Genomic DNA, 26,167 nt, shown 5'->3' with positions numbered 1-26,167 from the left:
CTGCCATTTCCCCATCCTCACCAGTAATTGCCTGGTATTTTTAGGTTTGCCAGCGTAGGGTGATTAAAACAAATGGAGGGAGATAGCACAGATAGAGATCTCCCTAGGCTCCCCAGGGGTAAGTGGGGAGAGGTTTGGCGAGGTCACACACTGCTATTTTTTCAATTAGGCACCCCTGCATTGATGAGGCTTTTATCAAAGAGGGAGGGTGGCAAGGCTGGATCACCGACACTGTTATACTGTTGATGTACAATTAGGGTCAAAAGAGAGAAGTTTGAGGCCTGCTTCAGGACTGAGATGGTTATCTACTGTATCAGGGTGGAGAAGCTCATGTTGGGTGGTGCCTTGTACATGCCAGACACTTATTTTAGCCATTTTATAAGCCAAACAAATTGCAATTGGTTTAAAGAAAAAGCGCACGTTTATTCTTGACCTGATATTTTTATACTGTATATTTAAAATGAAATGTTCATTAGGATCAGAAAAATTAACTAAATCTCCTTCGTCATGTTAAATATTACAAATTGAAATAATGAATATGTTACATATTGTAATAAATATACTTAATTTATAATTCCATGATTAGTAACAAAAATACGTTATTGATTTCATTTCACGGTATCGAGAGTCTTTAGCTACGGTACCTCTCACAACGCCAAGGAGACTATGACGAATCTCTCTGGGCAACTGACTGACAACTCCACGTCCCTAGTTCACTGCTACATAATAAAGCGTTCCTCCATTTCATGACGACAGACCTTGTAGAGAAGAGAGTCTGCCTTTGTTTTTTTTTTATCACCAAGTCCAATACCAGCCCTGTCTGTTGGTTTAGCTTTAAGCTGCTGTAGACAAGGTTTATTCAAGTCAGGAAGCCCCAGGAAGGTGGTAGAAAGTCAGGAAGCTGAACATCATGACGACCAGCACCAGACCAATCAGGACCTGCTGGACCCACAGACACTGGTCCAGCTTCTGCTCCAGCCTGGCGTTGCACACCATCACACGCATCAGCTGCAGAGGAGAGCATTTGATTACTTCATCTTACTAATTTATTCACTTTTCAGTCTCCCATATCAATTTGACACTACTAAAATGTTTCAGAAAACTACGCAATTCACCATAATTATAACCCCATGGCTCTAATTGTGTAATAAAAGATTATACAAAGGAAGTAAATCAAGTTCAAGTACAGTAAATACATCGGTTAATATGCAGTGCCTACAGAAAGTCTACACCCCCCTTGGATTCTATATATATAGAATATATATATATAATCCAAGGGGGGTGTATATAATATATATATATATATATATATTACATTATATTGTGTTACAAAGTGAAATTAAAATGGATGTAATTGTCATTTTTTGTCAACGATCTATACAAAATATTCTAGAATATCAAAGTGGAAGAAAAATTCTAACATTTAAAGATGAATGAAAAATAAAAACAAAAACACCTTGATTAGATAAGCATTTACCCCCCCAACATGCTGACCACACCGCTCGCGTTACATGCGTGAGCATTTCAAAATAAATGTAAACATACATGTTATTCAATCATTTCATCCAAACTGCTCGCGAGTTTCTGCATAACCAGGTGTTAAAATATAACTCCAAGTCCCACCTCTCCCATCTCCTCATTGGTGTTTAGGAGCATATACCCACGTGGGTGATTGAAAGATGAAGTGAGGTCCACACTCCAGTCCAGTTGCTGGTGGTAATGCACCTTAAAGTTGGTTGCCAACTGTCATATAAAGTCCAAAAGAGAAGAAGCCTTAAGGAGGAGAGATTACTAGAAACAAACTCAGTTTACCCTTTTATCTGTGGATTAATTTTCGGAGTAGAGGACCTTGTGCATTTCAGGTAAAATAACAACCCAATGTTTATATTCCAGGACAAATTATCTACCAACAGCAAGCTAGCTAGTTAAATTGCCATGAATGTTTCATGTGTGTCGACCAGTCCCAGAATTAATATAGTTGGTTCAGCGTTAGTTTTGATATTTCAACCTGCGTCTCCTGATCGTGTCTGGTGTGGATGGACAAAATCAACATGTGTGCGATTTAGTCAGTATGTGCTTCATTACATGTTAGAAACACCTTTGGCAGCGATAACAGCTGTAAGTCTCCTGGGGTAAGTCTTAAAATAACTTTTCACACCTGTATTGTGCAATATTTCCCCATTATTATTTTCAAAATTCTTCAAGCTCTGTCAAGGTGTTAGGGACCATGGCTAGACAGCCATTTTCAATTCTTGGCATATATTTAACAGATTTAAGTAAAAACTGTAACATTCACTGAGCAACTCCAGTGTAGATTTTTTCTTCTGATGTGGGTTATTGTCCTGCTGGAAGGTGAATTCCTCTCCCAGTGTCTGGTGTAAAGCAGACTGAAGCAGGTTTTCCTCTAGGATTTTGCCTGTGCTTAGCTCCATCCCGTTTCTTTTCATCCTTTTCGTCCTTAACGATTACAAGCATACCCATAACATGATGCAGCCACCACCATGCTTGAAAATAAGGAGGCAGTTACTCAGTGACGTGTTGGATTTGCCCCAATCATACAGCTCTGCATTTATGCCAAAAAGCTCATTCCTTTGGTGTGTTTTTGCAGTATTACTTTACTGCCTTGTTGCATGTTTTGGAATATAAATTCTGTATAATTGTATTCTTCTTTTCACTCTGTCATTTAGGTTATTATTGTGGAGTCTACACAATAATGATACATCCTCAGTTCTCCCATCACAGCCATTGAACTCTGTAGCTGTTTTAAAGTCACCAATCATGGTAACATCCCTGAGCAGTTTAATTCCTGTCCTGCAACTCAGGTCAGAAGACGACTGACTCTTTGATGTGTCTGGGTGGTTTAATACATCATCCACAACATAATTATTAACTTGACCATGCTTAAATATGTATTTAATGTCTGATTTGTTATTGTTACCCATCTACCAATCACTGCTCTTCTTTATGAGGCTTTCGAAAAGCTCCCTGGTCTTTATAGTTGAATCTGTGCTTGAAATTCAACACTTGACTGAGGGACCTTACATATGCTGTATGTTTGCGTGACAGGGGAAGTCATTCAACCCCTATAAAGTCCATATAACTTATTATGTAATTTGTTAAGCCACATTTTACTTCTGAACTAATTTAGGGAGGGTGAATACTTATGCAACAACTATATTTTAGTTATTACATTTTATTACTTGTCACTTTGACATTAGAGTATTTTGTGTAGATCAATTCCTTTTTTTTTTTTATACAATTAAATCTATTTCAATCCCACTTTGTAATGCAACAAAATGTGAAAAAAGTTCAAGGGGGTGTAGATTTTCTATAGGCACTGTATAGGTTAATAAGTTATTGTGGGTGGAGGTGTATATTCCAATCAGAGTTCACCGTTGTGTGCAGGTCTGGGTGGCCATTGGCTCCTCCTTCCACAGGGTTGTCACATCCACTCGGATAGCTCAGAATGGGCTTTGTGCTCTCCAGGACGTGACATCGTAATCTACAGGAAGGACAGGACACAGTCATGTCAGAAAGGGCCGGGGAGAGGGGATTATTAGCCTGCTAGGTCACTGACATTCACTAGCCATGGTGAGGCAATCTGTGATGTACATTGCAAGACCACAATGGGTTAAGTCAATCAAAGTTATCTTGAGGTCATTATAGATTTTGATAGTGGCATATCAAATGACTACCTGCCCCTTGAATGAACTGGTAATAAAAACGTATAAAAACGCATTCACATATTCCCATTCCCGTCCATGATGAGACATTGATGGTGATGTACCTGTGATCCATGATCTTGGTTTTGGGCACGTCCTTCCAGAACTGAGCGAGCTCTGGTGATCCAGCACCAGCGTTCTGCTCCATCTCAGCAGCCATGACCAAGAAGCGGTCCTGCAGAGACGCCTGGTAGCCTGCACAAACACATCCAGGGCACTCGTTCTCTCATTGAACTCTGAATGATATTTAATCTCTGTATATTGTTCAGTTTATGTATCTAGAGTCCTACATATGGATGGGATCACCCCACTGCTATCAGCATCAAAGTCTCAGATATAGAAGTGAAAGAGCTGACTCATTTACAGATACAGTGAGGGTTCTTATCCACTAGAGCGAAGTGAACAAGATGGAAGCGATAGATGGCGGCTCCCAAACATGTAATTAATGAGTTTCAAAGTTAAAACCCAGAGAGAGAGAAGAAAACCCTCAAACTTTGGAATAGTGCCAGAATTCAAATCTTCAAAAAACCCATGTCTAGTACATCACAAACCATGATTGACATGTCCATGCTTGAAGGCCTCAGAACTTCTTATCAGCCAAGTCCCTGCATCCCAACTCAATGTTGGTCTCAAGTGATTGAGGTAAAAACATTGACCTTAGGGGTTTCAGCCTTCCAGGAGAGTACTGAGAGTGGCTCAATAAAGTTTATTCACCCTCTGTTAGATTTCTGAAGTCTCGGTTTAGGGGAAGATAAGAGATTATTATTTTATCACTCTTAAAATATGTATGTCGGGCAAAAGAAAGCTGCACTCTGTCAGCACTTCCCAAAGTGAATAGACTGGACCTTTTGATTATTCTGAAGTTTCTGCAGGAGCATTTGGAAACATTCAAAGGACGAAGTAGGTAAGAGGAGGAGAGACAGTGCAGAGAGATAAGATCAGTACTCTACCGCCATGTAAAGACACCACTATATCCACAGACGCGCCCGGTTCACAGCTGCTGTTGCTGGGCTTCACTCTGTACTTCTCAGGTGCTGTGGTTCGTACCTGTAGAGGGACACACACACACTCAGGTCAGCTTGGAGACTGACAACACCAGTGTGTATTTTGTGCAAATGCACACCACTTTGTATCTCACACACCACACACACACACACACACACACACACACACACACACACACACACACACACACACACTTTGAAGGCCACTTGATTCTTGGACACATTATCGAGGATGATAAGACACTTCCTCTCCGACTCTTTGTTGCCAAAACTCAGCTCCTCAGCTGGACTGGAAGAAAGAAAGAGAAAAGACGTCACATTTTCCAGAAGAAACAGCACATGAAGAGAAGGTTGCTACGACTGAATTTGTGGCTAACTAAATAAATTAATGTATTTTTCTTTAAGCCATTGGCCACAATGGCTATCTGGGTGTTCAAAACAAGCCAATACATCTGTTAAAAGTGGATAGCAACAGCAGCTTGCTTTACAGCGTGCTGTTGTTGTTCCTCTCTGTGACATCTTAGCTTTATCTATCTTTTTGACTAAGCTTCGTGAGCTTAGATGAAGATGTTGCTTCCTGAGAGTGATTTTAGTATGATTACCCAGGGACGTGTAACTTCCTTTAGCTTCTGTTAGTTTCTGTTGTTACAAATTTACTAAACAGCTGCTGTACCACCATCTACCTCAATATTATTAGCTAACACATGGCAGATTATGTCCATCTGTGCAGGCATGAATAAACAAAAAGCCTTGTATCCTACAGAGATGCTGAAACCGGTGTGTGTGTGTGTGTGTGCCATTTATCAGAATTATATTATTCTCTCAACATAAGGAGAGCCTTGATTGACGTCAACATGTTCTTTAGCATATTTTTAAAGGGGGTTCTTTCCAGAGAAATAGCGCCTGACTATGTTCCTCTGGGCCAAACCCTCAGTCTCTGATGTGCTGTGTCTCCTCCTGACCCATATGGAGCCATCTGTCAGGCTCCTGGGTACTAGGCTGCCTCTAGCCTAGCTGAACCCATTTATGGGGAACATGGAGAATTACACCACATTATTATCCAGGTTTAGGGTGAAAACATCTGGCCTCAAAGCTGTGAAATCCAGAGCAGCAGTGCAAAAAATCCATGGCCTGAGAAATTAGCCACAAGGTGCTCTGGTTCGCTCTTCAACACTCAGCACCCCCCCCCCTCCCCAGACTGCTTAAACAGGCTCAGGTTTAAGGGATTATTCTGTAATTGGATAATTCAGCCTCAGTGAACACTTCTCCACACAGCAGTGCTGTGGAATCCTGATGGCCTGCTACAGTACCTACTGAAAACTCAGTGAAATGGCTAACAGGATTCAAATCCCTGTCTAGCGCATATAATCAAATCAAATTGAATTTGTCACATGCGCCGAATACAACAGGTGTAGACCTTACCCTGAAATGCTTACTTATAAGCCATTAAACAACAATGCAGTTAAGAAAAAATATCTACTAAATAAACTAAAGTAAAAAAATAAAAGAATAACAACAAAATAACAAGGCTATATACAGGGGTTACCGGTACCGAGTCAATGTGTGTGGGTACAGGTTAGTCGAGGTAATTTAGGTAATATGTACATGTAGGTAAGGGTAAAGTGACCATGCATAGATAGATAATAAACAGCGAGTAGCAGCAGTGTAAAAAAATGCAAACAGTCCGGGTAGCCATTTGATTAGCTGTTCAGCTGTCTTATGGCTTGTGGGTAGAAGCTGTTAAGGAGCTTTTGGACCTAGACTTGGTGCTCCAGTACCGCTTGCCGTGCAGTAGCAGAGAGAACAGTCTATGACTAGGGTGACTGGAGTCTGGCAATTTTTAAGGCCTTCCTCTGACACCGCCTGGTATAGAGGTCCTGGATGGCTGGAAGCTTGGCCCCAGTGATGTACTGGGCCGTACGCACTACACTCGGTAGCGCCTTACGGTCAGATGTTAGCAGTTGCCATACCAGGCGTGATGCAAACAGTCAGAATAGTCTTGATGTTGCAGCTCAATACATTTTTCAGGATCTGGGGACCCATGCCAAATCTTTTCAGTCTCCTGAGGGTGAATTGGCATTGTTGTGCCCTCTTCACGACAACGTCTTAGTGTGTTTGAACCATGATAGTTCGTTGGTGATGTGGACACCAAGCAACTTGAAGCTCTCAACCTGCTCCACTACAGCCCCGTCGATGAGAATGGGGGCGTGCTCGGCCCTCCTTTTCCTGTAGTCCACGATCATCTCCTTTGTCTTGATCACATTGAGGGAGAGGTTGTTGTCCTGGCACCACACTGCCAGGTCTCTGACCTCCTCCCTATAGGCTGTCTCATCGTTTTCGGTGATTAGACCTACCACCGCTGTGTCGTCGGCAAACTTAATGATGTGGAGTCATGCTTGGCCACGCAATCATGGGTGAATAGGGAGTACAGGAGGGGACTAAGCACACGTCCCTGAGGGGCCCCAGTGTTGAGGATCAGTGTGGCAGATGTGTTGTTGCCTACCCTTACCACCTGGGAACAGCCTGTCAGGAATTCCAGGATCAAGTTGCAGAGGTAGGTGTTTAGTTCCAGGGTCCTTAGCTTAGTGATGAACTACAAACTACAATGTAGAAAATAGTAAAAACCCTTGAATGAGTGCCCAAACTTTTGACTGCTAGTATAGGTATTACAGACTCGGCCAGGGACAGGTTGAAAATGTCAGTGAAGACACTTGCCAGTTGGTCAGCACATGCTCGGAGTACATGTCCTGGTAATTCGTCTGGCCCTGCGGTACTGTGAATGTTGAGCTGTTTAAAAAGTTTTACTTACATTGGCCAAGGCGTTATCACAGTCGTCTGGAACAGCTGGAGCTCTCATGCATGCTTCAGTTTTGCTTCCCTTGAAGCCTGCATATTTAGCTCATCTGGTAGGCTTGTGTCACTGGTCAGCTGGCGTCTGGGCTTCTCTTTGTAGTCCGTAATAGTTTGTTAGCCCTGCCGCATCCAACCAGCGTCGGAGCCAGGAGAGTAGGATTCAATCTTAGTCCTGTATTTACGCTTTGCCTGTGATGGTTCCTCTGAGGGCATAGCGGGACTTCTTATAAGCGTCCAGGTAAGAGTCCCGCTCCTTGAAAGCAGCAGCTTTACCCTTTAGCTCAGTGCAGATGTTGCCTGTAATCCATGGCTTCTGGTTGGGGTATGTACGTAGGTCACTGTGGGAACAAGGTCATCAAATTTATTGATGAAGCCGGGTGACTGATATGGTATACTCTCTGGTCTTCCCTGTGGCTCAGTTGGTAGAGCATGGTGTTTGCAACGCCAGCATGGTGTGTGCAACCCCAGGGTTGTGGGTTCGATTCCCACAGGGGGCCAGTACAATTTTTTATTTTTTTTAAATGCACGAAATGAAATGAAATGTATGCATTCACTACTGTAAGTCGCTCTGGATAAGAGTGTCTGCTAAATTACTAAAATGTAAATGTAATACTCCTCAATGCCATTGGATGAGTCCCGGAACATATTTCAGTCTGTCCTAGCAAAACAGTTCTGTAGCACAGCATCCGCATCATCTGACCACTTCCGTATTGAGCGAGTCACTGGTACTTCCTGCTTTAGTTTTTACAGGAGGATAGAATTATGGTCAGATTTGCCAAATGGAGGGCGAGCTTTGTACATGTCTCTGTGTGTGGAGTTTTTTCCCCCTCATTGCACATGTACTATAACATGCTGGTAGAAATCAGGTAAAACTGATTTAAGTTTCCCTGCATTAAAAGACCCCGGCCACTAGGAGCGCCACCTCTGGATGAGCATTTTCTTGTTTGCTTATGGCTTTATACAGTTCGTTGAATGCGGTCTTAGTGCCAGCATCGGTTTGTGGTGGTAAATAGACAGCTATGAAAAATTTAGTTGAAAACTCTCTCGGTAAATAGTGTGGTCTACAGCTTACCATGAGATACTCTACCTCAGGCTAGCAAAACTTTGAAACTTCCATAATACTTGATTTCGCACACCAGCTGTTATTGACAAATAGACACAGACCACCACCCCTTGTCTTACCGGAGGCAGCTGTTCTGTCTTGCCGATGAACTGAAAAACCAGCCAACTGTATATTATCCATGTCGTCGTTCATCCATGACTCGGTGAAACTTAAGATATTACAGTTTTTAAATGTCCCGTTGGTAGGATAGTCTTGAACGGAGCTCATCCAGTTTATTCTCCAATGATTGCACACTGACCAATAGGACGGATGGTAGAGGTGGGTTACCCACTCGCCAACAAATTCTCACAAGGCACCCGGACCTGCATCCCCTGTATTGGCGTCTTCTCTTCATGCAAATGGCGGGGATTTGGGGCTGGTCGGGTATCTGGAGCATATCCTTTGCATCTGACTCGTTAAAGAAAAAGATCTTTGTCCAGTTCGAGGTGAGTAATAGCTGTTCTGATATCCAGAAGCTATTTTCGGTCATAAGAAACAATGGAAGAAACATCATGTACAAAATAAGTTACAAACAACGTGAAAAAACACACAAAATAGCACAATTGGTTAAGAGCCCGTAAAACAGCAGCCATCTCTTCCGGCGCCATTCTTTAAAGTCTCTCATTGTACATTCCATAGGGTACGGCTCCTCTAAACAGATTGTTCCAACTCCCTTCTTCTCCACATCCTCCTGTATTTATTCTTTGCCCCAGTAAAGTGTTGAGGAGCACAGTGCTCCCCTGAGCCCGGAATGACTCTCTAGACTCCAAGAAACCTTTTGACAAACATATTCTGAAGATCAAAGCCTCCCCTCATGCCCCTCCCCTCTCAGTGTGTTCTGCCTTCCTCGTGGTCTCACTGGAATCAGGACTAACACAGCTCAGAGACATAATTGCATCTAATACGTAGCCCTGACCTGTCAAATCTCACATCAAAGAGTCAGCTCTCCAAAACACTGAACTCGACAGAAATGACTTGGGAAAAGAGGAATGATCTGCTTTGACATCAAAATAGCCATCAATGGAGGTAGCTCACAAGTACTGTACCTGAAGTCAACCTCAACTTAACAATAGCACCCCATACAGGTAACCTTAAGTCAACAAATTCTTATAAAATGATTAGGAAAGATAAAGTTCTTCAAATAAAATAGAACAGTGCCGCTCTATAATCAACCTCAAGATAAATGATACATCAGCTTCAACACAAAAGAGTACAATTAGGTAACAGAATGACCTTGAACTATGTTTTGCACAAAAGTGTCCCTCGATCACTAATACAACATTCATTTAGCCATCCAATTTGCATGATGGGGACTACTGGCTGCTCCTTGGTCAATATGGGAATTAATCGTCAGTATGATCAATCAATGAATTCCATTGAATATCACAGCACAGTAATTAACTGCACCAACTGATTTCCACGCAATGCACCATTGATCGCAGGCATCCTTTATTTCTGTTCAGATACTACAAGATCAATCGATCCGTCCAGGTGCAAACATATCGATATCTGTCTCGAGGCTTGAGTGTCAAAAACACATTCATCCTAAACTCTACAACCCATTCAAATCCTGCCCATGTGGATATGGATTAGCTACAGCTTAGTCACTGTGCTACCAGTCCTGCTATTCTTTAAGCGTTGAGTGCAGCTGAGAGATGCTGAATTCCAAATCAAACCCTAGTCCCTCCTGACTTTCTAGAAACTCTTGTATACCTGCAACTATTGGATAAACAATATGGTGAAAATTCCCCCAGAAGGCAAGGTGAAAGAATGACCATATTGCATATACATTTTCAATCCTTTCTTAGTTACAGGAGTGCCTAGCGAGTAAGGGTTGATTTGATATTCAGCAAGAGAAGACTGCATTGAATACCTGACGTTTAGAAGAGGGCCCTTGAATGTGGTCAGTGGCTTCCTAGCTCCCTTCGTACGACAGTCTCCTTTGTCGTTGTCATCCAGCTTCAGACTGCTCAGACTCTCCTCAGAGAAATACACCTGAAACAAGACAACAGTTTATCATTCATCAGTTCATCATTCTAAGTGCTTTGTTTGGAGAGGTGTTCTAAAATATACATATTCTCGTTAAGTAACCTTTATTAATTTCTAAATAATACTATTAAATGCTTAACTATAGTCATCCAGAAGCGGCGTTCCTAGTGGCCGGGGACTTCAATGCAGGCAAACAAATCCGTTTTACCTCATTTCTACCAGCATGTCACAATATATACACACACACACACAATATAAAAAGTCTACACACCCCTGTTAAAATGCCAGGTTTTTGTGATGTAAAAGAATGAGACAAAGATAAAGCATGTCAGAACTTTTTCTACTGATAATGTGACCTATAATGTGAACAATTCAATTGAAAAACAAACTGAAATCTTCGAGGGGGAAAAATGAAAAATAAAAACCTTACAATAACCTGGTTGCATAAGGGTGCACACCCTCTTATAACTGGGGATGTGGCTGTGTTCAGAATTAACCAATCACATTCAAACTCATGTTAAATAGAAGTCATTACACACCTGCCATCATTTAAAGTGACTGATTAATCACAAATAAAGTTCAGCTGTTCTAGTAGGATTTTCCTGACATTTTCTTAGTTGCATCTCAGAACCAAAAGCCATGGTCTGCAGAGAGCTTCCAAAGCATCAGAGGGATCTCATTGTTGAAAGATATCAGTCAGGAGAAGGGTACAACATAATTTCCAAAGCATTACATATACCATGGAACACAGTGAAGACAGTCATCATCAAGTGGAGAAAATATGGCACCACAGAGACATTACCAAGAACTGGACGTACCTCCAAAATGTATGAAAAGATGAGAAGAAAATTGGTCAGGGAGGCTTCCAAGAGGCCTACAGCAACATTAAAAGGAACTGCAGAAATTTCTGGCAAGTACTGGCTGTGTGCTACATGTGACAACAATCTCCCTTATTCTTCATATGAATGGGCTATGGGGTAGGGTGGCAAGCCTTTTCTTACAATGAAAAACATCCAAGCCCGGCTGAAGTTTGCAAAAACAAACATCAAGTCCCCCAAAAGCACGTGGGAATGTGTTATGGTCTGATGAAACCAAGGTTGAACTTTTTGGCCATAATTCCAAAAGGTATGTTTGGCGCAAAAACAACACTGCACATCACCCAAAGAACAACATACCCACAGTGAAGCATGGTGGTGGCAGCATCATGCTTTGGGGCTGTTTTGGGGCTGTTTTTCTTCAGCTGGAACCGGGGCCTTAGTCAGGGTGGAGGGAATTATGAACAGTTCCAAATACCAGGCAATTTTGGCACAAAACCTTCAGGCGTCCGTTAGAGAGCTGAAGATGAAGAGGAAGTTCACCTTTCAGCACGACAACGACCCAAAGCACACATCCAAATCCACGAAAGCATGGCTTCACCAGAAGAAGATTAACGTTTTGGAATGGCCCAGCCAGAGCCCAGAACTGAATCCAATTGAACATCTCTGGGTTGATCTGAAGAGGGCTGTGCACAGGAGATGTCCTCGCAATCTGACAGATTTGGAGCGCTTTTGCAAAGAAGAGTGGGCAAATATTGCCACATTAAGATGTGCCATGCTAATAGACTCCTACCCAAAAAGACTGAGTGCTGTAATAAAATCAAAAGGTGCTTCAACAAAGTATTAGTTTAAGGGTGTGTACACTTATGCAACCAGGTTATTGTGAGTTTTTTATTTTCCCCCCTCAAAGATTTCAGTTTGTTCTTCAATTGAATTATTCACATTAAAGGTGTAAAAAGTTCTGACATGATTTATCGTTGTCTCATTCTTTTACATCACAAAAACCTGGCATTTTAACAGGGGTGTGTAGACTTTTTATATCCACTGTGTGTGCGTGCGTGCGTACGTACATACATACATACATACATACATACATACATACATACATACATATACACATATACACACATATTTTTTTTTAAGCAACTCTAGACTACATTTACTCTACACACAGAGACGCATACAAAGCTCTCCCTACCCTCCATTTGGCAAATCTGACCACAATTCTATCCTCCTGATTCCTGCTTACAAGCAAAAACTAAAGCAGGAAGTACCAGTGAATCACTCAATACGGAAGTGGTCAGATGATGCGGATGCTACGCTAGAGGACTGTTTTGCTAGAACAGACTGGAATATGTTCCAGGATTCATCCAATGGCATTGAGGAGTATACCACCTCAGTCACCGGCTTCATCAATAGGTGCATCGACAATGTCGTCCCCACAGTGACCCTACGTACATATCCCAACCAGAAGCCATGGATTACAGGTAACATCCGCACCAAGCTAAAGGCTAGAGTTGCCGCTTTTAAGGCGTGGGACACTAATCCGGACTCTTCTAAGAAATTCCGCTATGTCCTCAGACGAACCATCAAACAGGCAAAGCGTCAATACAGGACTAAGATTGAATCTTACTACACCGGCTCTGACACTTGTCGGATGTGGCAGGTCTTGAAAACTATTACGGACTACAAAGGGAAACCCAGACGCGAGCTGCCTAATGATGCGAGCCTACCAGACGAGCTAAATGCCTTTGATGCTCGCTTCGAGGTAAGTAACACTGAATCATGCATGAGAGCACCAGCTGTTCCAGACGACTGTGTGATCACGCTCTCCGTAGCCAATGTGAGCAAGACCTTTAAACAGATCAACATTCACAAAGCCACGAGGCCAGACGGATTACCAGGATTTGTACTCAAAGCATGTGCGGACCAACTGGCAAGTGTCTTCACTGACATTTTCAACCTCTCCCTGATCGAGTCTGTAATACCTACATTTTTCAAATAGACCACCATAGTCCCTGAGCCCAAGAAAGCAAAGGTAACTGGCCTAAAAGGACTTCTGCTCCGTAGCACTCACGTCTGTAGCCATGAAGTGCTTTGAAAGGCTGGTCATGGCTCACATCAACACCATCATGCTAGAAACCCTAGACCCACTCCAATTCGCATACCGCCCCAACAGATCCACAGATGACGCATCTCAATCGCACTCCACACTGCCCTTTCCCACCTGGACAAAAGGAACACCTATGTGAGAATGTTGTTCATTGACTACAGCGCAGCATTCAAAACCATAGTGCCCATAAAGTTCATCGATAAGCTAAGGACCCTGGGACTAAACACCTGCCTCTGCAACTGAATCCTGGACTTCCTGACGGGCCACCCCCAGGTGGTAAGGGTAGGCAACAACACATCTGCCACGCTGATCCTCAACACTGGAGCCCTTCAGGGGTGCATGCACAGTACCGTCCTGTACTCGCTGTTCACCCATGACTGCGTGGCCAAGCATGAATCCAACACCATCATTAAGTTTGCCGACCACACAACGGTGGTAGGCCTGATCACCGACAATGATGAGACAGCCTATAGGCAGGAGGTCAGAGACCTGGCAGTGTGGTGCCAGCATAACAACCTGTCCCTCAATGTCAGCAAGACAAAAGGAGCTGGTCATGGACTATAGGAAAAGGAGGGCTGAACAGGCCCCCATTAACATCGACACGGCTCAAGTGGAGCGGGTCGAGAGTTAAGTTCCTTGGTGTCCACATCACCAACGAACTATCATGGTAAAACACACCAAGACAGTTGTGAAGAGGGCACGACAACACCTTTTCCCCCTCAGGAGACTGAAAAGATTTGGCATGGGTCCCCAGGTTCTGAAAAATGTCTTGAGCTGCACCATCGAGAGCATCATGACCGGTTGCAGCACCGCCTAGTATGGCAGCTGCTCTGCCTCCAACCGCAAGGCGCTACAGAGGATAGTGTGTACGGCCCAGTACATTGCTGGGGCCAAGTTTCCTGACATCGAGGACCTATATACTAGGCGTGTCAGAGGAAGGCCCAAAAGATTGTCAAAGACTCCAGTCACCCAAGTCACACTGTTCTCTCTGCTACCACATGGCAAGAGGTACTGGAGCGCCAAGTCTAGCACCAAAAGGCTCCTTAACAGCTTCTACCCCCAAGCCATAAGAGTGCTGAACAATTAATCAAATGGCCACCCGGACTGCTGCTACTGGCTGTTTATTATATATGCATAGTCACTTTACAAATTACCTCAACTAACCTGTACCTCCACACATTGACTAGGTACCGGTACCCCCTGTATATAGCCTCGTTATTGTTAGGTCATTTTCTTGGTGTTACTTTTTGATTTGATTTTTGTATTTAATTTTATCTTGTCATTTTTTTGTACAACTATTTATTTAACTGCATTATTGGTTAAGGGCTTGTAAGTATGCATTACACGGTAAGGTCTACACCGGTTGTATTCAGCAAATCTGACAAATAAAATTTGATTTATTTCAAATTATATCAGTTAATACATTTTGGGACTGTGTGTGAGACGGGTCATTTCATTTCCTAAATAAACACATCAATCCCCATGACAACCCCTGAACCTTGTTCACAGTATAGTGAGGCAACAAGAAGAGGAACCCTACAAACACATGTCCTGTGAGAACACATGGTCCCATGACAATGGCTAGTCAGCACTTTCACTTCAATAAACATAAACTTTCGCCCACATCCAACTCCCTCCCTCATACACCCACCCACACAATGAGTTCACGAGACCACAGAACAGCCGATATAAACACGTGGTTTGTTCAACTTTGGCAGAAAGTTATGGAAAGAGGTGAAAGGTCAGTTGTGGTGGGACGAGCGTCATTTGGCCTCTATAGTATATTACCAAGGCCAGTCCCACAGCTTGAGTGAGCCAGATGTGAGATAGGGAGAGGGGGAGTGCAGCAGGAGAGAGAAGATGTGATAGGATGGGAGAGTTGGAGGAGAGGTGACTGGGGTGTGCCTGTGATCCGTATACAAGCACTAATGAGTCAGATGGGGAGTGTGTCTTCTACTGTGATAAGCAACACACACGCACACCCCCACCAGGCCGCTGCGACACACACAGATGACACAATAAAGACATCAAGAGACGCTTTGAGCTGCTTCTGAAATGTCTATTTTTATTCAGTGTTCAAATCAAGTGCAATACACAACAGGGATTAATTAGCTACTGTTGAAATGTACATGGGCATAACTGACTGGCAGAGACTGATTTGTTGATTAAATAAAAACTACAGCATTTCCGTTGATTAAATAGACTATCAAATAATTGCATTAAGAGTTACAATCATAACTAAATCAATTGTTAATCAAACAGTGAAAAACTAAATGTTCAGTTTATCATTCTGGTTAATCAAAACCAGGATCAAAATACTATGACCTACCGTTATTGATCACCAGCCCCGAGAGTTAAAATGTTTATTTTACACAACGTTTTCACCAAACATCTTGCAAGGTAAGCTTCAATTTGGTCTGTGTTTGAGCTATAGCTACATGGGGGGTATCAAATGAATCCTTAGATTGGTAGGAACAAATATAGCCTATTGTCAATGTTATCTGATGATGTATGACTTAATGGCAACATCGAATGTCTACCGAGTGACTATATCTTTGTGCACGAAAAATATGATGAAAAGACTTCAATATCCCACGTATGTCCCCCGACACCACCACAATGTTTGAGAGAGGTTGGTGTTGTAGAAATGTCATTTTTATAGTGAACAATAACTTTTAGGCACATCCAGTGTGGAAAAACAGTGCAATTACCACATTCGGACACTTTGGAGAGAAGGACACTTGAATGTACCCTGGATACCCCATAACACCACCACAATGTTTGAGCAAGGTTGATATGGTAGAAGTTGTGTTTTTAGACTGAAAAAATTGCATTTAGGGATTGCAAATATGTAATAGAACTGGTATTATCTAATTTACAGACATGTGCCACTGTGGGAAGGTTTAGGGACACTTGGAAACGTCCCGAGACCACACCTGACACCACTTACTAAAACATCTGCCCATTTCTAGTTGTTAGGTCTATCAATCTCAGATTTTTTCTGATATTCTTCACATGTTGTGGAAGCCACCTGATGTGTTTCCAGCTCTGGGCATCAATAATTCACTTATAGCTTGTCAATGAAAGATCACTTTCAAAATAAAATAAGTTATTTTGTGTGTACTTGATCTTGTGTTTTCTGAACTATGTAACTACTATCTATCTTCTGATCATTTCCTCACAATCTTACAGATTACTTCTTTCCAAATATACCAAGTGTTGGCATGTCAGAATCATGTAATTACACATGAATAGCAGTTACTTTGGGGTCTCTCTATTTAGGTGGAAATCTACATTTTGCCATTACATCTAAGATGAACCCTACTGGCTAAAATGAGACATCACCCAAAAAATGACGTAGGGTCAAGAACAAACATTTAGAAATGAAAAAGGACCGTCTTGCAACTCCACTACGCAAGCTGGAGTGAATAAGGCTGACCTAGGCAGCAGATACAATATGAAATCCATACATCCAGAAATGTCTAAGAAATGTAGCCCGTATGAAATTCTTGTTTCGATAACATGATTTGTAGGCAGCGTCCCCAAGCAGACCGTGGAATGACTGTCCGATGATCTGTGCACAGTTTTTGAAATGTTATTCATCTGGATTTCGCCTATCGAGAGGATTAAATGCATAGAAATATAATGAATTAAACGGACAAGTAATTGACTTGAATGGGGACTCCTAGCCGAATCCGGATAAATAACTTTTGAAAGACGGGGCCCTGGAGTGGTTATTGACAGTAAGGCACAATACAGATGATTTTTGAAAAGGTGCTCTCTCGTCGTTTGAAAAGGTGTCGATACACAGAGGTAGGTCTTGCAATTACAGGTATATCTGTCATAAGGTAAGTGTAAATATGCTAACATAGGTGTGGTAAAAATACCAAAAACTTTAGTGCTGGTGGTAGTATGACTGTAGAATTATCTTTCTCTAGTATTATAAACATTGAGTACATTCATCATTATAATACAGTAGATAAGCTAATTTGAACTGAACACAACAGTAATGATACAATAGAGTATGGTTTTGGATTAAAAAGGTCAGTACAATACATTTAGGCATGTATACACTTGGCACACTTGCTTTCTTTTCACTACAGAAAAACAATTTCCCTAATGTTACATTATGTAAGATAAAACACTCAAGTTGGATAAAATACCACCATGCTATAAAGCTGGTCACTGGGACAGGCATCAAGGTCGGAAAACTGTTCTTCTTTTATGATGCAGTTTTGTGAGTAATGCATCTGATAGCCTACTTGATTGGCTATGAATCTCTTAAAAAACGTAATCAAATTTCAAATCATCTCACTGAGTCCGAAAAGTGCAACACATTGTAGGGGTCAAATTTGAAATGTTTGATCCAGGTCCATTTTGGATTCAATCAAAGGCTGAATGAGTCAATGATGGTGATTAGATGGCGAGGGTGGGGTACTCACACATTCTACATGAGTAAAACCCTCAGACTGCCCTTTCAGACTGCAGAACTCTCCAGGACTCAGTACTTCTGCTGGTGAGGCTAAGAGCATACAATGGCTTACCAAAACCAGCCCTTGGTTCAAAACAGAGAGAAAGGTAATTAGCTGATCGCTCTGGGATGCTACTGTATCAACACTGTTGAGACACACAGGTATTGATTCAGGAGGCAGGACAATGTTTATGTAGAGAGGAGTAGCAGAACATGATCATGACGGCAGAATGTGTGCAGACAGACAAACTGTAACCAATGGATATCATGATTGGAGTTAGGACCCTAACCTTAAATCACAGCAAACCAAGAGATTAGCCTATAGCCTAAGTAGATTGTTAGTCAGAGTCAACAAAGACCATTGTGCTCACTCGCGTGTATAGATGGACTCATTCACATACCACTCGATCACACATAGGCCTACACACAAAACCACACACAGACTGGATAAGGCTCAGGTTTTGGTTTGCCAAACTGATTTATTATAATCTATTACAAGACATCCCCTGATCATGCCAAAGAACTACCCAGGCTGAACCTGAACCATACAGCAACCATACCATTCCCTCTGGGGCTGCGCAAGGCAGGCTGACCCTTCCTGACCATAAATACATAGCTACACTCCAATGCCACAGCAGAGTGTGTAGCCTGACTCCAGGTCTGTATGTTACAACACCGTCAGCAGGCCATTCCAAGGAAAGGGATTGGGAGGGAATTATTGGTCCTTGCTATCGGGGATTCTTGGGACATCCCTACCCCACTGAAGTTGAAATGTAACATTTTTATGATTAGGTAAGGGTTATGGTTAAAGTTAGGGTAGGTGATAAGGTTAGGGTTTAGGGTAGGGATGTCCCAAGGATTTTGGACAGCCCTAACTATGTTGATTTACCGACTCATTTGCATATGTCCATTTGTAAATCTAAATCTGTTGTGCATGACTAATGTGGTCTTCATTTACAATGGGAGCTTTGACATTTTAGGCTCCAGGCGCTTAAGAGGCTCATGCGAGCAGCTTTGCGACGCGTAGCTGCCGGGGCCACTCTGGAGCATAGGTCTGTGTATCTGCGTGTACGCACGTGTGTGTGTGTGTATATATGTACAGAGTCCCCTGTGAGCTACAACAGTGGTGCAGGTTTAAATGTAGGGTTGGTGGCATCCAGATTGTCATACCGTTCCTGTACCATACCAGGGTATACTGTATTACCGGAAGTGCACACAAGGGCCGCAATAAAAAAATATATATAAAATATATATAATATATTTTTTTAAATCATACCATCGATATTTCTAAATTCCCACAGTATACAGCACATCGCCCAAGCCTAATTAAAGGCTCAACAGAAGTCTGCTTTGACACAGCACAGTCACAGCATAGCCAAAGCGACCCATTGTCTGACAATGTAGAGACAACACAGCCCTCTGCCAGGAATACAGGACACATAGCTAGTGCAGCTACACCCAGAGAGCTACATCAATAAACACACAACACTTCACAGCACTACCACCCAGTTGACATTACACTAAAGAATATGAAACAGGTAGATCTACTCATACAGGCTAGTCTTCATATGACAGAAATGACAGTAGCCTATATCATAGGCTACAATGTGTGTTTGTTTTGCTTGTCACACAAAGTAGAGGCTAAATCAATTGTGCTGTGGATAAACAGTGAAGAGAAAGAGGGGAATGTGTGCAGCATATGCCAGTAATGATGTGCTGACTGTTGCTAGGGTACAGCAGCCTAACGACAGCAGAGAGCACTAGATGGTGGAGGTGTGTTAAAGCCTAAAGCTGCAGGTTGTCTCTGTGATGGGCCTTGGCTGCACGGGGGCCGGCCGGCAACAAAACCATTAGTGGTAACACAAAAGAAAGAAAGTAGGCCCCGCGGGTGTATTCTGGGAACTGCTTTAAACACTGCTGTGAAGTCAGGTAAGCCGAACGACGCATGTGGGGAAAAACGGTCTCCACCGCAGCTAGGAAGAGCTTCTTTGACGGCAGTCAGACTTGACACATCCTCAATAGCCTGATGAGAGGAGCCATGGGTTGAGTGAGGGAGACTGAGGTAGACCCAGAGAGTGGGACTGCGATGTGCGGGTACAGTCAGTCAGTCGACAGGAAGGATTAAGCTGCAGCTGGAGACATGGGAAGTCACCTTGACCGAGACAATGAGGAGGAGCTTAACAGCTGCCAAATCAGGGCATTAGCTCCTCAACCATTCACAGCTGTCTCCACAGAGGACCCCGATTACATACTGTTATCTCACACTAAACGTTGAGAAATGAAAGGGTCTGGGAGTAAAACGGCACATCAAAGTGAGGAGTAACCGACTGAACTTCTTCTAACGTCTTATTTGACTGCCGAGTGTGGACAGGGTGTGCTTAATGGTAATTCGAGCTAATGATGAAGATAAAATCTGTCTGCTGTTTCTAAGAGAACCCCATGCAGGGTTAAACCGTCAGTAATCAATTTTAGCTCACTGCAAATACTAACTAAATTCACTCTACTGTTAATGAGTAATAGCAGCAGCCATTATCAGATTTAATGGCAGGCTACCTTAGAAACATGACAACATCTTGTACTAATTCTAAAAATCTAATGGATAAGTAAGACTATTTAAGCCAGATTAGCAGTTTATATGCAGCCACAGCGTGAATATACAATGTATCTGTGCATGTTGTTGTCTTCCTTGCTGTACCTACATTTAGAGAGGAGGACAGAAAATACCAGAGTTGATAAATAAAAGGGGAGGCTTTGTACCTTTTTGGGTTTGACAGCGACCTCGGAGCTAAAGCTTGACTCCAACTCCTTGCCCTCTGATTCGCCCTCCTTGCTCTCATTGTCATCCTCGCTGACGATTGGTCCGTTCTCACAGGTGGGTGTTTGGAAGTCATCATCAGGAAGGGGAGGATAGCTGTATTTGAAGGGGTCCTGGAATGAAGTCAGAGATAGTATCAAGTCAACCATCCGAAGTAATGTGATAATGGCCAAATATTGATTAGTCACAGGCTAGGCACATTTTCTCATGAAAAGTGAGCAGAGGAATAGAGGAAAAACCTGTAAAATGTTGACATTTGAAAATGGGAATTCATCAGATGAGATAGTAAGATGAAAATGTATGCAGCCAGGTAGATCAATGGACAGCATCACTGCCATCTTCTGTGAGTTAAATACTGCAGGTACATACCGTTCCACCCATGTGAAGAGGGAGGTACTCAGGGTCAATAAACGCCTGGATCTCATTTTTGGATGCAAACTTGAGCTTGCTGATGGCTTCTGGACCCAACCATGTCTTCACAATCTTCCATGCAGCTGAAAAAAAAAAAAAAAAAAGTGTCCCAGCTACGAAGTCCAAACTACGATTTGATTATCATAAAGACTGGTTCCTTATGGGTACTAACATTTCTATAGCAAATATTTTGAATAAGTACATGACTCACCATTCATGATCCATGGCATGTCAACAATGATCATTTTGGCTGAAATGACAAGATACAACCATATCTGAGAGGTAAAATGTAATTGACAAGCTTGTAGCATTATCCACAACACAGAATCATATGATGCCATGTGTGTTGTTTTAAAGCCATTTATTAAAACTAATTTCACACAATGCGTGTCAATGATAATACTAATTATGTATTGATCGATCAACCTGTGAATGAAATCCATATTGTTACACTTTTTATATACTTACATAGAAACTTTGGATAATACACTTTGAAGCAATTAATGATATACTTCACAAAATCCATGTCCTGAAAAAGAAAAAAAAGTAAATGAACACAACTCAGAAAGTACAGTGCTATACAGCCTCAAAGCAGGCTTTGACTAGCAAAGACGTTTTATGGGTTTTCAATAAGGAAATTGTTTGCTCAGCCTAAGATATTTACTGCCGCAAGCTGTGCAATGACCCAAATCACCACCATTGAAACTTTGTCACAAGTTCTACTGAACAGAGCTGTAGCCAATCCATTTCATACTTTCAAACACCTTCCCTCAACTCAATCATATGAAATATAATTCATGCACCCCATGAAACACCATAACTAAGGCAAAGGCTAGTCTACTTGCATTGCGCTGATTGTATTAATCACAGTATTTGCTGACACATTGCAGTTTCGTTGTTTACTGTATGATTGAGGAATCTTGATTAAAAGGTTGTATAAAGTCGCTCTCCATAACAAGCCTTGGCTGCGATAACTACGGACAGCTTGGAAACTCAAAGGTTTCCTTTTCGTGTGTGTAAATGTGTTCTCTAAACAAACCAATGCTATCTGTCCTGAGTCCCCTGAAACAAGGACAAAGGTTGAATTCATACACACACACACACGAGACTACCGGTATCTAAAACTCTCCACAGTCAGTTGAATGGATTACAGCTACCTTAAAAGCCTCCTTCATGAGAATTCACTCAGTCATGTTTTCATTACCATATTGGCCTATTATCGTCAGACAACACTATCAATCTAGTCATACCCTTAGGAGGAGCCTGTCTAGATCCCATCCCCTACAGACACTATTTTTTTAAGTTAATGAGATAACACTGGCTAGGCCTGTTCCAGTCCACACAGTGGGCTATTTCAGAAAACTTCATTAAGACTGCTTCCCAAACTGATCTACTAATCCACACATTTCATATTTGGGTTTTGTGAAGCTATTTATTCTCTCTCTGGCTCGTGTGTGTTTAATTGGTGCATGTCTCCAGGAGAGAGTTTGGCCTGTGAAGCAAGCTGGCTGACTGAGAGGAGAGTGCCTGCTGGGAGGCTCCGACAGACAAAGTCAGTCTATGGATTAGGTAGTCAGTCGATTTGGATTGACCAAACGGATTTAAAGGTCACTTTAATCTCCAACGTGCTAAGCATTGAAGAGCATCAATCCCTCCAAGTCCCTGGCTCAAACAGCAAGCAAATTTAGGATGCTCACCAGGGCTTCAAATGACACTCATAACCACACAGAGTTAGGCCACATCTTTTTTGAAAAGGGGGCAAACATGTTTAATTATGAGGACAAAAATTAACAAAAATAAAGACGGGCCCTTTAACCTATGTAGAGTGGATCAACAGTGATATTGGTTGAAACCAGAGCTATTGATGTAATGTAGCAATGGATGAAATTACAGTGATTCTTCAAACACTATCAAATAATAAGGGCAGATGACAAATACAAGAAACGACTACAATGTTAATCATACAGGTAAGTGTGCACTCACGATATTGCTGATCCCTGAATCAGCCATGTCGAACACAACAGTCAGTGGCATCCCTGGCTCTCTCTTAGCATAGCGCTCCAGCCAGAAGGCAACATACTTCTTCTTGTCCATGATGGTCTTTGCATCCTTGGTATGTAGCTTGACTTTGAACCAGACTGAAAACAAAGACAAAGGTATTGCATTCAATAACCTCAACATATGTGGCAAACATATTATAGAACAATGACTGAACATTTTTTGTATCCTTTTGTAGGGCGTATCAATATTGTGTCAGTGAGCAATTATTAGAGAAATCAATTATACATATGGTACCGTATGAGCATATTGAATCAACATACAGAGCTTGTTGCCTTCCTTGTCATAGCCGTGGAGGAAGACAGCCCCCGTCTCAAACATCCACTTGGGAATGCTGCTCTCAGTGAGATCTGAAATAAGACAAAACTTTCTTGGCCAAAAATCTAATAGAGCATTCAATAAGAATGTTTCATAATAGGAACAATTACTGGCCAAAATAATTATCTTAAAAACCAAAGTTTTCCTAACTCCTCTCTTCTATTCAAGACTGACAAAACATGTCAACAAGTGACAATAACTCATATCAGAAGTTGTAAATCCAATTTCTGCATGACACCGATTTAGGAAACTGACTGTTGTCTGGATTAAAACCCTGTAATTGCATGACTAAAATGCAGCAATTTACCAGTGAAGCTTATAGAAGATTGTCTCCGGCTTGTACGGATGGACTATGAAGCCTTTCTCTGAGAGAAAGCCAAGAATCTATCCCACATTGGCACACAAAAACAGCTACTGGTGAATCGTCACAGTGTGGTGACATTGATAGGCCTACATAAAAATGCTCTTTATAACTTGCCTGTATTTGAATATAGTTAGGACAATACTTTAGCAGAGTGTAGAATGTGTGCTGTTCCTGTTTTCTACACTCAATCTTAAAAGGAGAAGTTTACTTTTTACAACCAAATCTCTATTTGATGCAAATGGCATGTTATAAAAGGGTCCAGACACTTCTTTAGTAATTTAACTTGGTTTTGAGAAACCTACCACCCTTGCAGTATGGGGGCCACAGATTAACATGAACAAAGGCTTCAAAAACACCCAAATATGTCCTTTTAGAAACAGCAAAGCTCTCAGTATAGTGATGCAGGTCTTTAGATGTTGTACACATGAAAGTGTTCCAAACAGTTGTATACAATGCTAAATTCCATTTTGTTGCGACTCAATCCCACCATGTCTAACAAACAGATTATCTGTCGGCATTTATAAAATTGTACTGAAACTTCCATCACAGATTTGTTTTATAATGGTATGACTTTACTCGCATAAAAACTGTGGATGGAAACGTGGTCATTGACAGTGTCACTACTTTCCCCTTCTTTAATCCCTGAAAATAAGGACACCTGCAGTGGAATTTTAGGAGAGGTTAAAAATGTGCCTAGTCTCCTCACCATTCAAACCAAATTCTTTCCTCCACAGGAAACTATCGTCAATCATTTTCACGGCATCGTCCACAGAGTATTGTCGCCATGTCAGGTATGCCTCCACCAGAGCGTCATCCTTCTGTAGCCTGTCTACATCTCTGGAGTCATATTTCTCAGATTCTGTGAGGGATAGAGAAATTCACAATTTATATTACTCATATATAAAACTGAATACCTACTCCAAAAACACACCTATGAGTTTGTTGCTTCTAAACTTTTACGACAAGACCCTACCATAGAGTGCAGAGAGCAATTAGCCTACTTCAGCTACCTCATTTACTAAATGTAGCTGTATAGGAAACAAGTGTTCTTTCAAAGAGGGATTGGTCTTTCAAGAACGCTTATCAGGGGACTGAAAGGTATAGTCTTCACTTCAAGTAGGCTACTCAAAATAACAGGTTTTTCTATTACAAAAAAACAAGTTTACATTATAATCATGGTGTGAACACAGACAAGTCACTGCCAGTAGCCAAACAAATATTAATTCATCAATTAATTAATGTATCAGAACAATCTGTCAGAAACTGTATAGGTATGATGATGATTACTATGATAATTATTTTTTCCAATGGCACATGTGAACATATGGCAACAGGTTACTATTTCAAAAGTATGATCTGTTCTCAGTCAAATAGGTAACGTTAGCGAGCTAAGTAAACTACATTGATGGACTGAAATCGAACAGCGCATAGCTTTCTGGCTTTTAGCTAACTAGTTAGCGAATGATGTTAGCCGTTACAGTAGCTAGATTATGGGGTGTTGTGTCAAATGTTATTTTGCTAGCTAGCTAACTGGACTGTTAACAGGCACTTACCTTGGACGTACTCATTCTTGAACTTCTGTTTTGTCTCCTCAATTTTCTTCTCAATGTCCTGTTGTAAGAGAGATAAGTTTGCCATGTGTAATGTTAATTAATATTTTCATAACAAATAGCCAAAATATATGTATTATTGCTAAAATGAGCTGGTGTGCTACCTGCTCTGATTCGAGCTGCCCAACTTCCGCCATGTTCAAGTGACTCTGTTCAAGTGACTGCTTCTGTGGTGGCTACATGGAAGTTGATAGATGAATCAGTACTACCCACTGATATACAATATATGTTGCCATTTTTGCTCTTGGCTAGCTCGTCAAATATATAGATAAATATATGATATCTCAGGTCCATTTATGCAAATGTAAAGAACATTGCATGGATTAATTCAAGCGTCTTCAACGTAAGCATGGATGACAAAGCACGTAAACAATAGTTTATCCTTGGTGCTTTCAAGACAACAGGGAATTCGGAAAAAAACAAAGTCAAATCATGACGTCAGTGAACGTCAGGTCGGAAAATCGGAGCTCCAGAGATTCCGAGTTGGATGACCCGACGATATTTCCCAGTCGGAGCTCGTTT

The 26,167-nt window shown here is 41.8% G+C and overlaps 1 protein-coding gene across 1 annotated transcript; it reads right to left on the bottom strand.

Annotated features, from left to right (window-relative positions):
• Positions 1-398: 398 nt before the first annotated feature.
• mospd2 (motile sperm domain containing 2) lies at positions 399-26,029 on the bottom strand. The gene is made up of 15 exons (XM_029702737.1): positions 25,750-26,029; positions 25,589-25,646; positions 24,742-24,894; positions 23,617-23,703; positions 23,279-23,433; positions 21,764-21,824; positions 21,507-21,545; positions 21,254-21,378; positions 20,827-20,997; positions 10,555-10,676; positions 4,922-5,015; positions 4,673-4,769; positions 3,788-3,917; positions 3,394-3,502; positions 399-1,008 (listed from the first exon to the last, which is right to left on the bottom strand). The coding sequence occupies exons 1-15, from the start codon at positions 25,780-25,782 to the stop codon at positions 865-867; spliced, it is 1,578 nt and encodes a 525-aa protein (XP_029558597.1). The 5' UTR covers positions 25,783-26,029; the 3' UTR covers positions 399-864.
• Positions 26,030-26,167: the final 138 nt, after the last annotated feature.

Source organism: Salmo trutta, chromosome 20, assembly GCF_901001165.1.
Source record: "Salmo trutta chromosome 20, fSalTru1.1, whole genome shotgun sequence".
In the NCBI taxonomy this organism is placed as follows: domain Eukaryota; kingdom Metazoa; phylum Chordata; class Actinopteri; order Salmoniformes; family Salmonidae; genus Salmo; species Salmo trutta.
The sequence above is the reverse complement of the archived record's forward strand: the minus strand, read 5'-3'. Positions and strand labels throughout refer to the sequence as shown.

Excerpts from the sequence above, each read along its gene's own strand:
- mospd2 (XM_029702737.1), bottom strand. The coding sequence starts at position 25,782 with ATGGCGGAAGTTGGGCAGCTCGAATCAGAGCAG. Across the intron at positions 25,647-25,749 it reads GGCAGCTCGAATCAGAGCAG|GACATTGAGAAGAAAATTGA; the intron begins GTAGCACACCAG and ends CTCTTACAACAG. Across the intron at positions 21,825-23,278 it reads ATTCAGGGATCAGCAATATC|GACATGGATTTTGTGAAGTA; the intron begins GTGAGTGCACAC and ends TTTCTTTTTCAG.